This window comes from Parambassis ranga, chromosome 17 (assembly GCF_900634625.1).
Source record: "Parambassis ranga chromosome 17, fParRan2.1, whole genome shotgun sequence".
NCBI lineage: Eukaryota > Metazoa > Chordata > Actinopteri > Ambassidae > Parambassis > Parambassis ranga.
In genome coordinates, this window is record NC_041037.1 from 9824507 (window position 1) to 9838593 (window position 14087).

At 41.4% G+C, this 14087-nt stretch overlaps 1 protein-coding gene across 3 annotated transcripts in view; it reads left to right on the top strand.

The window, feature by feature from the left end:
• The window catches only part of kcnab1b (potassium voltage-gated channel subfamily A regulatory beta subunit 1b), a 29253-nt gene that overhangs the window by 12804 nt on the left and 2362 nt on the right, over nucleotides 1-14087 (top strand). For all 3 annotated transcript variants that reach the window (XM_028427102.1, XM_028427103.1, XM_028427104.1), the window contains 7 exons: nucleotides 1273-1316; nucleotides 3586-3623; nucleotides 4304-4383; nucleotides 4815-4859; nucleotides 5761-5805; nucleotides 7340-7383; nucleotides 10191-10277. In XM_028427102.1, coding sequence (XP_028282903.1) covers nucleotides 1273-1316; nucleotides 3586-3623; nucleotides 4304-4383; nucleotides 4815-4859; nucleotides 5761-5805; nucleotides 7340-7383; nucleotides 10191-10277 — 383 coding nt within the window. The remainder of the gene's footprint in view (nucleotides 1-1272; nucleotides 1317-3585; nucleotides 3624-4303; nucleotides 4384-4814; nucleotides 4860-5760; nucleotides 5806-7339; nucleotides 7384-10190; nucleotides 10278-14087) is intronic.

Below are 14087 nucleotides of genomic sequence, written 5' to 3' on the forward strand. Positions count from 1 at the left end.
GGAAGACACCTGTGGTGGCTGGAGGAAGAACAATCTGCTCCTGCAGTCATCGTCTGTATTTAGCAATTAAACGCTTGCACCACATGAGCTCTCCTCTCAGCTGGACTTGATGGGGCACAGATTGTAAAACTAAATGTGAAGTCAAGACTCAAGGGTGGCAAGAAGTTTGAGGTTTTCCAATTTGTTTGTGGGAGTTGAAAGTACATTATTATATTACTGCACATCAGCTGGATGTAAATTAACTGTTATGGAAGAGACTTATTATTCTAATTATTATTAGGTAACAGAGCTGAAAGAGAACAGCTGTGAGAGGTGCTAAAAATGCTGATGTGATACAAAGTCTGTGCTTTACACTCAGTATAGTTGTCTGTATTTTGCAAAGAAGACAATAACAGTAAGAGGCCTGAGGACTGGAGTGCTTCTTGCTGCAAGAGGAAGTTAAAGTGTGAAGAGGCAACTGAGTGAGGAGTGATGGGGGAGAAAGCAAAGGACAACACTTGTCAGAAAGTAGAGCATCAAACTTCTTTCTGCACTGCAAGCAGTCATTTTTTCAGTTATTAATAAATATATTTTTAGAGTCCTTACAGTGCAGAGAAAGTGATTTTTACATAATATTTGGAACAGCACAAATACTACAAGCAAACATTTCTTGATTTTTATTTATTTATTTTTTATTTTGCCCTCTCTTAGCTTGCAGAATTAGTCCATTTGCTGAGGTTAGATGTGCAGCTATGTTTCTGTGTGTATTCACACATGGAGACCAGAATAGGATTTTTTATATAACCATCTTTTTCATTGCATTTGTTTTTTAAAACTACTTGGTCAGGTTTTCCATCATTGTTCTTTTAAATTTTCTCAACTTGAAGGAATAAATAAATCCAATAGACAGATACGTGTTGGGGCATGAGTCTTCCCTTGCATGTGCTTCTTCTGCTATATAGTCTGACATGAGGAGCCCAAGAAGTTCTGACAGTATCCTCCTTTCAGGCGGGTCTTCTCTCTGTAATCTCTCGATTATGATGCAGCACAGATGATGAAGGTGACCTTCAGTTCCAGTGAATCTCCTCTTGTTGATCACAGCATGCACACCAAAGTTCCACTTGATCTGTTCTCTTATTTACTATAAGCTCCACTGTGTTGTTTCATTTCACCCACCTTAGGGAACTGCATAGGTGTTCATATTAATAGAAATACAACAGCAGTACTTAAATGTGACTAATGACACTTTGTGTGTAAATAACACTTGTTTTGTGATCATGCTTTTTTTTATAGGAACCTGGGGAAATCTGGGTTGCGTGTCTCCTGTCTGGGGCTTGGTGAGTACATTTAATTAGCATTAGCAAAATGTCAAATTATTTCATTAGCACCTGAGTGTATCTCTGTGTGTGTGTGAAAAGAGAAGTGCAGCAAAAAAGCAAAACTGAGGGAGAATTTCATGATATCATTTTACCCCTTTCTAAGCCTCATGCATCTTTCATATTTATGCAAAGCCACTAGAGACAACAAAAAGCTGTTTGCAGTGCATTCATATTTTCTCTGTTAATATTTAATCAATAGCACTGCTTTCAGCAAACATGTTGCTTAATTATCATACATATCCAATGCCCACCAGTGGGTAAATACTCTCATTTATCGTGATACTGATTCAATTACTGAATCTCTAGCTTTTGTGTTTATGTACGTACTGTAACGTTGGTGTGTGTGTGTGTGTGACTGTGCCAAGTTGCTTCAAGGGGGTGTGTCTCTGAAGACAAAATAACTTGACAAAGCAGAGGAATGATGTGGCACTGCCCAGACCCAGCAGATACTGAAAAAAAAAATCTGTGACTGAGTTAGTTAATCATCTCATAGTGACTTTTTTTCCCCGAGTCACAGCACATTGAGCAGCAGAGGACGAACATTCATCAGTTGAAATGAATTAGTCTTGGTAATGGCAAGTCACAACTATGCAGGAGTGCCCTTGAGCAAAACATTGATTCCTTACTGCACCAGTTTTCAGTGGAAGGGGGAGGAAAGAAAAACAAATATCACATAATTTCACAGAATTAGAATATGTGGCTTTAGCATTTCAACTCCTTTGATATATACTGTATATATGTTTATAGCATATTAAAAAATAATAACTTTGGTAGCTGTTAGCCTATATTGTCCTCTTTTTAGTGTAGGTGGTTAGCTAGTACCCCTATTAGCCCAGAGATCAGGTGACAGAAGAGTGATGAGAGATTATAAAAGTTATAACTGTTGTGCTATTTGGAGAAGGAACAGAGCATGGAGCTACTTTCTTCTACTTGAGCCTATATACAGTGCATCACTGCACTGTGTGCATGTGTGGAAACCATAAAAGAACCTCACATGACCTGAGACTAACTCTGACCCTCGGTACATGGGTGTTTATTGCTTCCAAAGCCTCAAAGCTGCTATTAGTTATCAAGCCACTTTGAACTTTTTGACAGATGACAAGTGTTTTTCTGTTTATCTGTTCCAAACAGACGCTAGAAGCAAGGTGTGAGGAAAAGAGAGGTTAAAACAAAACGTGCTTCCCTGGGTGGTATTTACTATTTGAAGCTTATTAAAGGGAAACATGATTAAAACATAACCAGGAAGTCGGGACAGAGCTGCAAAGAGTTCAGTCACTACTTCATCATTTGTTTCTTTATGGATTGCAGATTCTATTGCATAGTCAAAAAGAGACAAACTTTGATAGATTTGGTTCTGACTGTTGCCAGCTAATTAAAATGAGGCTGAGCCCACACCAATCTGCTGCCTGCTACTGCAGTGTATTCCAGCTTTTTTTCCATTATTTCATATTAGAGTGTGATGGTAACAAGCTTCATGTGACAGGATCAGCCAACACACAGAATTCTAACAAACAGCAACGTTGATGCTATGCTGTTTGAAAGAAGAACAGGGACTGCGAGTGTGTCTGAGTATGATCTATAACACTGTAGACCAGACTGTGCATCATTATATTTTTGTGCTGGTGGGTTTCTGACGCACACTGTTCATGTTTAAAACCAATAAAATATGTGAACTTCATTTTCATTTGTTTACAATAAAGTGAGTCTTATGTTTGTGCAAGAATGTGTATATAGATCACTGTATCATCAGCATATCGGAGGATTTTTACAGCAGGGCACTGTATAAAGGCTACTGTAAAGAGCAATGATTTTAAAATTTGAATCAATTACACATACACACATACAGACATGATGATTTATTAAAGTAAGTAAATGTCCTGTATATTAAAGTATAGGTGAATATAAAACAGACTGTATGACTGCTGCTATATTTTGATGACTCACCCAAAGATGTTTAGTCACGGTTAAAACTATAAACACTTACACTGTTATAAAGAGTTATAGGATTATAATTGTGCACATATTTTGGGATCCCATATGAAAGTGAGTCATTTCTATTTTAACCTATCCACTCTGACATTTGGGTGTTGTTGCTGGGGCGTTTTGTCTTGCCAAAAAATGTCAACTTATTAATTAATACACAGTGAAAGTGATGTGTTTGACATGCCAAAGGTCTTGTGTATTTTTGTCTGTTGGAAATATCTGACTTTGACATTTCCTTTAACAGGAACATGGGTAACATTCGGAGGTCAAATCTCAGATGAGGTAAGACATCAAACCTGGTATTCACAGATGATGCCTTTCATTGTTTCAGACCCATCTAGAGCCAAAAACTGCTCACAGTGAGCAGTTGTGACAGTTTACAACACCCAGTTGTAGGAAGCACCATTGGGAGCAACTCGGTGTAACTGGGAGTTAAATGGTGTGGATGTGAGTAGGCCATGCTAATTCCTTAGTTTTACAATAGGCTGTTTAGTCCCTGTTGGTTTTACCAAGGCTGAGGTCTTACTCCTCCCTGTCACAAGCTATTAAGCGAAGACCTCTTCCAGTGCCCTGATACAGCCTTGGAGGGGGAAACACTGATTTGGGGACAGCTCATCACTGCCAGATGACCACATGGGACCATAACAGACACACAAACCAAAACAAGTGATGGGTAGAGCAGAAAGAGGAAGTCCTCATGACAGAGCCAGCCTTCCAATCTCTCCCTCTGACTAAACCGCAGGCACGAGAAGTAGGTCAAAAAAAAGTCGGGGAAATATATTGAGCAGTAAACAACTTTAATCAACAAGCAGCCTGTATAGTTATCTCAGCTATGAACACACTCTCTCTCAGCTTCTTTGGGGAATTTCCTTCCTCCTTTTTGAAGTGTAATATTTTTAGGAGTGTTTTGTTTAGGAATGCTGGGGTTCAGGAGGCGACACTCTTCTTCTTGTCTGTGTCAGGTGGCAGAGCAGCTGATGACTATCGCCTACGAGAGCGGGGTCAATCTATTCGACACAGCTGAGGTCTACTCCGGAGGAAAGTAAGTGATGTCTCCCATTTGTCATCTATCCTTTATTCAGACCATTTTCCTTTTCCCCATGGGACACAGGACATGTTAACAAGGCTTAGCCCCTAGTCCAGGAATTATGCACCTGAAGAAGTCAAAAATGACAGGCAGCAGCGATTCTAATGTGATTTACATAATCTTATTCATCACTGGAGGCTTTCTATTATGTTCAAAGCTCAATCTAGCTTTATAGGCCTGGACATTGTCTCTGTGAATAATGTGGGACGTGGCTGTGGCTACATAGGGATGATAATTTATTTCAAGGTTGTTCAGGCATACAGTACGAGAAGCTGTATCTTCTCCTCCTGATTTTTAATCAGGTATTTATGCTGTAGATGTTTGGCAGATAACACTCAGGCTTACAAGCTGTAAGAGACTAATCTCATCATCTCTCTTCTTTATAGGGCAGAGATAATTCTGGGAAACATCATCAAGAAAAAGTGCTGGAGGTAAAGTATAACTCTAAACAAAACAACAATTGTTCCGCTTAATGTTCCGAGACTACCTTTCATACTGTACATGGACACATAAGCATTAAGCCATTATTATGAACAACCCATTCCAAATCCTTTGGTGTTAATGGGCTGCTATAAGAATATCTACTCTTCTCAGCTGTTTCGTACAAGATTTTGGAGGCTGTTGCAGGGAAATGCTCTCATTCTGTCACAAGAGCATGGAACTGATGTTAGGTAATAAAGGCTGGATCACAGCTGGTGTTTCAGTTTGTGGCAAAAGGTGCTCAATGGGATGGAGTTCTTTCACAGAGAAAACCTCTTTCTTACTATTACTTAGTTTGTGCATGGTGGACTGTCATGATGCAACTGGAAAGGGCTGGTTATAAAGGCAGTGAACTCCTGTCTTGTACATTCTTCCCCTATTATTTTTAGCCTGTGATTTAAAATAAAGTCTTCTTACTCTAACATCCCCTTCAGTATTGTCTCTTTTTACAGCCTGCAGAGATTATTTTCATATTACATGAGCTGCACACACACACTGCCACGCTGCAGAGATAAGGCTCAGTTCTGTGTATTGCCCATCTCAACAACTCAAGCCAGCTTTCTGCTGCCTTCACCTCAACTCGGTGGATCTGTTTAAATTATTGATCTTTCGAGCATGTGTGATTTTATAGTCAGGGCGCTATCTTGTTAGAGTTCAAAGAAATAGAGTCCTTCTGTGTTACATGTTTGAAAAAGAAGTCTGCCACACTGCAGATCAGGAGGGTCACTGAGGGACACTTCAGTAAATATGACACGCAGAGATTCACAGACAAGACATCATGCACACATGTCGGCATGGCCATACTCTCTTTTTCATGGCTTTTAGATGTGTCTGTCTTCCTTCTTTCCTCAGGAGATCCAGCCTGGTGATCACCACAAAGCTCTACTGGGGAGGAAAGTAAGTGTGTGTAGCTGTGTGTGTGTGTGGATGTTCCCTCTTAGATGTTCATGCTATCTCACCAGCAACAGGCCATGCATTAAAACGTTTGCCTCCAGCTGCAGTGAGTGTGACATGGGATCAAACATTTTAGAAAAACCAGTTGCAAAAAAAAAGACATGGCCTTTCCATTACTCGTCCTTCTTGCCAAACTGCCAAGAGTCATATTTGCGTCTGCTAGTATGCTGAAATGCTCTGCTCTCAATCTGCATCAGTCACATTCCGTCTCTTTCTGAAAGTCTGCAGGCTGGTGCTAAGAGAGGCTGACTCTCTACCACTCATCCACACGCTTCCTCTGGTTTTCTTTTAATCTGATGTAGCTAAGTAGTCAAGGGCCGGAGTGCAGTTGTGTAAATTTCATTTAAGCTCATCTTCTCACACTACCATCAAGGTATTTCAAATCAGTTTCCACCCCAGATGGATTTAGAGAACAACTACTTAACCCTGAACTGAGTGAGCTGTGAGATTGCCTGAGAGGTTTTGTCAGGAATCTCTTCACCCACAGCGAATGTTTGCACATTTGCTATTTGATCTTTTATGTCCTTACTATTTTGCACCAAAAGATAAAAAGACATGAAAATATGGAGGAGAAACAGCATGTTTTTGTGTTTGTAAAGATTAACCTAAGCAGGCTAGAACACCACAGGAAGGCAGAAAAAAAGTGTGAGAAGTCAAGACAAATGGCAGGAAGAGAAGAAAAGGAACATGAAAATACAGGGATAGAGGAAATGTTGAAGGGGCCGAGAAAACACAGGTGACTGACAAGTCACTGAAGCGCAGTGCGCATCATTTTTACCTGTGTCATTTTTAGACATACCAGCAGCTCTGTGAAATGCACTACACTTCCTGTCACTTGTGGAATACAAAAAAAAAACATGAAATTTTGGACACATTCTGCATGGCATGTCCACATATCTTTCTATGTGGGTGATTTAATCATCCTTCATCGACACTACGCGGCCTCAAATGTGTCAAAATGCAGAGTAATAACACTACTGATATGCTGTTAGGTAATGCCAGTGTGCACTAGCACAGGGGTGTAGAAGCTGCACAGGCAAAGGATGGAGGAGAATGAATGTCACACTGCCAGAATCTTGAATGTACTTTCTCACATCTCTGACTAGACCTGTAGGAGTTTGTGATTTCACAAATCTTAAAATAAGAAGCATAAAGTTAAATTATTATTAAGACATAAATCGCTACACATGCATTGTGAGTAAATCTACTGATGTTCCATTAAGTGAATGACTAATAAAAATCATATATTATCTTAAGTGGCTGTACACACACACACACACAGCTTGCTCAGTAGCAGCCAATGGACTGTATATCATCAAATTCCCTTTAGTGATTTGTGACTAATTTGTTATGCAAGGTCATGTTTGGCATGTTTAATGATCTGCTTTAGTTCATGACAACTGTGTGTATATGCATGACTGAGTGTGTTTATATGTGTTGACATCGCTGACATGCACTTCTTTTCCTCCTGGTGCAGAGCAGAGACAGAGAGAGGCCTCAACAGAAAACACATCATTGAAGGTAACAAGTCGATTCCCTCTCCTCTGCTTTGTCCTTCACGTCACGCCATCACTCGCAGCCTCGCTACACGTCTATAATCTCCTCCTTTTATCTCTGTTCCTTCTACCTTTTTGTTCCTGTCTACATCAGTTCTCACCTCTTTGATGTGCACACGCAGCTGAGAGCTGTGTTAGCTTGTGGAACATCAGATGTTTTGTCTGTTTGTGTTTGTAATTCCTTTGCAGGTGTCTTTCTAAGAAGCTGTTGAATCAAATAGCACTTGTAAGAATGGTACCATCTGCTTTGCTGAGCTCTTTAAGGAGAGTTATGGCTTTTGCTTAAGCTTATAACAGCAAAACTTTCTCATGCCGCTTCACTTGGCTTCCTGAGCAGGTCGCCATCCTGTCCACAGCGCAATGCACCTCCCTGCAGTGACTCAGCTCTCTCCCACATTATTAACATTCACTGCAGCCTCTGCAACTTTCCCCCTAAACAAGAGATGGGGAAAAGAATGGGCTAGAAGAGAAGGACAGTGAGGAGCAGACGACAGAGAAGGAGATGTGGCATCGCCAATTAACTAAACCCAGTTTGCTGGGTAGCATTTGTGGGAGAAAAAGGTGCAGAGTTCCTGTCACCAGTGGTGTGGAACATGTCATCACAGGCTAATAAACTAGCTCACTGAAACATCGGCTGACACCTGACTGCTAGTTGCCGCCACAGGCCTGTCAATGAACTGTTTGATGGGCTAAGTGACATATACTTGGTACGATAGTGTGTCAAAAACTTCATAATTAATAGTGTCGATCAGCGCAAGTTAACCCCGAGATGACAGCATTGACAACTAATTGTCAAGGACTCTAAAAACAGCACGTGTGTCCAGCATTTTACTCACAAGGACAAAGAAATTCCTTTACAATTGCATCATTCTCAAAGTGTCTGCTTTCGTAGAACACATGATTAAATGCATTATTCATTGCATACGCCAAAAAAGAGCTGCTTTGTTGTTAAACATCTTTTTCTCGGGTTCCAAAAATAGACTCCCTTCACAGCCAGTAAACTCCGGCTTAATCCACAAGACAGCAGAAACTGCTCGTGATGACGGTGCAGGCTCAGATTAGGATCCATGTAATGGGTGTTTCTAGGATCGTAGGAGTGCAGATGACAGAAGACGGAATAAGTGGTTCTAACGGTGGTGGGGAGAGTGTATAACTCTCAGCTGGGATTAGTGGGTGATGATGAAGCCTCTGGCACTAATCTGCCACGCACACACACACACACTTTCACAAGAACACAAGAGTGTCTTTTGCCTTGTCTCTCTGTTACTCTGCTGTCCTCCTTTGTGACAGTCTCCCGTGTGCGCTTTTCGTATTTCATCTGGTCTTCTGTGTGTGTGAATGAATGGAGACAGATCTGCTCGCATTTCTTTGTTGCCATTTTCTATCCTCTCCTCTAACAAACACAGAGCGTGACCTTTCTTCTGACTCCTTGTCGTTCTCCTCACGCTCATGACTTTAAATTGCTTGGTTCTTCCACCAACTGTCAACAGCATTTATTTATTTACGTAACAAGGATACAGTGATGTCTGTGCCCTGTTAATACAGATCAGAGTGTAGGGTACAAATAAATATTAACAGAAAATTATTTCTTAATTTCAGTGATTTCAGGCCAACCAAACCAAAACTTATCAGCCGATTGAATGGCTGTTGTTAACAATGTCATGTAAATGTGACAAGTGGGGTTCTGGGCAGAATTATAAGCCAAAAGGGTTGTTGTCTTTCACATCAATGGGTGATAAACAAAGACATAAATATGCAGATAAACATCCATCCAGAAAAAAACAACAAAGATGATTAAGATGACACAGATAGCACCCTTCAGCGGTCAAAAGAGCACAAAGAGGTTAAAAGACATGCCTCAAAGTGTAACAATCCTCCATGGCACTGACATGTGCTGCTGTGTTAAACATAGAAAACAGTCAAACCATGTCACAAGCAGTAAATGAACATGTGTAACTGCAGTAATGACATAAATTATGGCTGTAACCCAGTCAGGTGTTCAGTTCCTGCTATTTTGCACACATGGTCACTGTTATAACATACTGTGATATTTTAATGGACTGGAGCCATAATTAACATTATGCCTTTAACATTTTTCTGTCTGTGATGAGTCAAACTATCTGCTGTGACACGGGTGCATTATCAATTCTTATTGAGCCGTACCCTTTAATTCTGGATTATTAAACTCAAAATGAAAAACTTGGAATGACTGACCCAACTCGGAGAGGAACAGTGGCTTTTCATTTGCAGAATCATTATACAGTACAGTATGTAGGTCAAAGAGGCCTTTCTTCCTCACAAATTAGCACTCAGAAAATCATTAACTTAAGCTCAGAGAAATAGTGTTATTTACCCGGTGATGAGGTGGTGTTAGTATTTGAAGTGTAGAGGACTAACAGAATAAAATGTAACCTATGACTGAATATAACAACACAGACTCACATTAGCTGGATCACAAGATGTAGCGGGCCAGATGCAGCTGGAAGGCCTTGAGTCACATGTGGTCAACTGTCACTTTGCCATGTTTGTGAACATGCTGACTTCAAATCCCCCAGGATCCAAATCACAATTTTTTTATTTTTTTTGCTTTTACCTGACCTAACCTGAACTCATGTGCATTTCCAAAAGCAGCCCAGTTTTGGTCTGTATCGTAGTGTTGAGGGAAGTGATATGGACAAGGTGATGGGTCACCAATATGGATGATTACAGTCTTTAAAGTATTACAAGCAATATTTCCTAAGTCTTCACATTTGATCTCTTTTCTATCCTCAGGTTTAAAAGGCTCTCTCCAGAGGATGCAACTGGAGTATGTGGATGTGGTTTTTGCAAACCGGACAGACAGCAATACTCCCATGGAGGGTAAGTGATCGAAGACCAGACTCTTGGGGCTGGTGGAGGGTTGAGGGAGGGAAACTACATGTTGTTCTGTAACATGAGAAGGTGACAAATACTGATGGGACCGCTGTCCTTGTCGGACTTTGCCTTTGACCAAAGGGGTATGTCTTTGTGGTCAACACACACACACATACACACACACATATATTACAAGTAATCTAACGATCTTGCTTCATTTCTCCTCCTCTATTTTAATCTCCCAGTCTTTTCTTTTCTATTTCTCTTCTGTCTCTGCGGGATTGCTAGCTACCACTGGGTCTCTGAACAGCACCCGCTCCCAGCCCTCCCTGTTCTTCAGAAGGAGGATTATCTGGCCCCTCCGGGAAAGCTGGTGTATTTTTGGGCTGGTCTCACTAGATACAATTCCTACTGTGCGCACTCCTCCTTTAACGTTCTAGTAGTGCTGCCTTTCCCACACATCTACCTTATGTTGCCATTTATTTCTTTTACACACTTCCAGTTTCTTCCTCTGTTACTTCTCCTTCCACACAAACTCCCATCCACAGGTAGAATATGACATACGGAGTCCCACTGATCTTGGTAAAACATGTTCCATTCTTTCCACTTTGTCCTCCTTGGCTTCCTCCTGTGTGTTCCAGCAGACTGTGGGAGGCCAATCTGTCATAGTTATGATTCCAGGGGCTCTGCTGTCACTGTTGACCCTGCAGCCTTCTCCATCAAAACTTCTTCTAATTTGGCCCTGTAGATAAAGTCGCTTCACTATTGACAACACACTGTCGACAAGTTTAATATGATTGACAGGCTCATTGATTTAGAGTCTGACCGGATGATAGAAACAGAACAGAGAGATGTCAGACGAACAAAAAAATAAGCTATGTATAAATAAAATGACAGATAGGCAGGGTGTGTTGTGCTTTCGTCAGCTCTGCAATGCGGTTGGTCCATTAATCAACCGAAAAAAACACTGTGCACATTTGCTTCATCATTCGTTAAAAAAATAGCAAGGACACTGTCATAAATCATGTTGTAGAGGGTCAGTCATTTTTAACAACTTAAGAGGGTGTGAAGTGTGTATGTGTTCTCTGGACATCTTAAGTGTTTCTATAGCTTTGAATAGGGAGGAAGGAGCAGAGCTAATATGAAAAGACTTCTAGAGGCTGTCAGATTCCAATAACTCTTAACACACAACCAACATAACTGTGACCTTAGTGTAACACTTTAGTGAGCTCATCGGCTAGGTAGCACCAAGCAACCAAGGCTATAGGTACCTTTATCTTTCTTTATTATTGTCAGTGTGATGCATTATGGCATCTGTTAATGTCATATGATGTATATGTCTAACATAATATGACCATCTTATTTTTAAACACCACATTTATTGTCAATACTGACAAATTGTAACACCACCATTCCTCATGCTTGTGAGAATCGCCTGTTATTGCGTGTCTGACATCCTGTATCGACTCACACACCCACATTCTGTCCCTGAAGATTAAACTGGATTATCATCAACAAAATGCATAAGGAGACATTTAAGCTGCAAAAGTGTTACACAACCAAGAATGTAGAAAACCATTTAACAGGTGTGTCTGCACGCATTTGTGTTCGTAGTGACTTTAAGTACTTCCGACCGTGTGACACAACTTGCGTCCCCTTGGGGACAAAAAAGTGATGTCATGGCTGCAGAGTCTGCCTTTGTTACCGTCACTGCTGTGCTTCAGCCATCTACTACCCCTTCTCTTCCTCTCCACCAAAGCTCTCTCCATTCTGGATTTGTTTGTGTTTTTGGCTTGTATCCAAATTAACAGCAGGGACTGGCCGTCCAACGTGTGTCATAAATGTCCAGTGCCCTCCTTCCTTGTCAGGCTCCAACTTCCCCTTTTCATCTCTTCCATCTCTTTGTTGCTGCAGCTGTCACTGATAATGATGAGACAGTACAGGAGTTTTCCCCCTGGCTGACATTTCATTGAATATGTCACCAAAATGTATAGTTTAGAAAACATTCACATTATGGCCCAGCAGGTGCCTTGAGGAGAAGAATCTGCGCCAGAGTCAACGCGCTGTATTAATAGTTACACCGCAGCCTGCATAGTAAACTGTCCATGTCTCTGCACAATGCTGCACTGCACTCACTCAAATTCATGTCTTGTTTGACAGAGTAATATCAAGCAAATCGAATCCTTTCAATCATCTGAAAATGAAAACAGTCCGGATGGTGTAAATGCAGTATAGGATAGTGAGGGGAAAAAAACAGCAGATATGGCATCATATAAAAAGATTTTGTATCAATCCCTCCAGCCAAGAGCTATTTCTCTGGAGGTAAATGAAATGGAACTGGCACCGCACGCGGAACACAATCCCTGTCCTTTAAGAGGAGGGATATCACCTCTGTCCTGAAATGTTCATAATAAATACAAGCGTGCTGCTGGATGATCTCACCCACTCAGCACCTCCGTACTCAACCTCCTTTTAACTGCACACTCAAAGCCTTCTTTTCCCACAGCCATTGAAATTCTTCTGCCAGTAGCATATTGATGACCACTGTTAATGTGCTTACAGAATATAAACATTAGCTTCAAAAAGGACAAGCACAGCGTGTGCTGTATGTCTTCCTGCTCCCTCCTCGCTGCACTGCACAGAGTGGTACTTTGAAACCTGCTGGCTGAAGTTGACCAAATGTTCCAGACGCATGTGTGTCACTGCTGTAAGAGGGCTCAAGGACAGACTGACACTGTCTAGTAATCAAGCAGTTATGCTAATGCCTGTGCTAACAGGTGCAGTTTGTTACAGAGCCAGTCTTGCCTGTTTTTAAGCCTTTGTGCTAAAGCTAATTGCTAGCAGGCTGCATGAGTGATGTCTGAATTCTGCAGTATAATAATACAGTGCATTTTGTTCCCATATGCATTTGCCCACAACTTCACCCACATCAGCCTCCTTCAAAAAATTGCAGTGGGCTTTTGTGAGTGGGGTGTTGATGGTGTTTGCTGGATGTCTCACCTGAGCTTAGCGTGCCACGTGTTGTCGGCTCCTGATGACTCACTGCAGCCTCGTGGAAAGCAACTTTATGTTAAGACACAGATGTTGCTCTGAATTAAGTTGTCACCGTTCCCTCCTGGCACCGATTATTCATGCAGACTCTCTTATAAACCGTGTGTGTGTGTGTGTGTGTGTGTGTCCCTCCAAGGTTCCTACTTGGTTCACAAATTTTTCTTTCTGTCCTTACATCCCACCAAAGCCCGTCCTCCCCCTTCCCTCCCTGCCTCCATGCCTCCCCTTTGGAGCAGATGTACTGTTATTCCTCTACCCTCCCACCTGCTTCACCCACACACAGTTGCTCTCTGTCTTTTACTGAGCTACATTTCGGTCCAGAGAGAGAAGTACTGATGAAAAGGAATCACTCGTTTTTAATCACACTGCTGTGGTCTCATCTCTTCACCCTCATTTTTAGCTCTTTCTGTCTCACATTTTACAGGCAGTGTTATATCGTGCTAACATTGAGTACAGTTAGATTATCACCATGTTGTTGTTTCCTTCAGTAATTAGAAAGCTTGTGTATCATACAGCAGACACACATTCAAAATAATAGCTGTCTGCTCCCTCCTGCTGGTAGAGTGGTCCAAACTCTTCTGACAAAGTGCTTCACTATAGTTTTTGTCCACTGGTCCACTGACCATTACTTCCCTGCATCATCCTCAGGCACAAATACCCAAACCACTAAAGGCCGCCGCGGTTGTCTTCGGCCCCTTCATTTTAAAATCGCTATGATTTGTTTCACTGCACAAGCAACATTCTGCCAAGGTTGGCTGAGTCTTT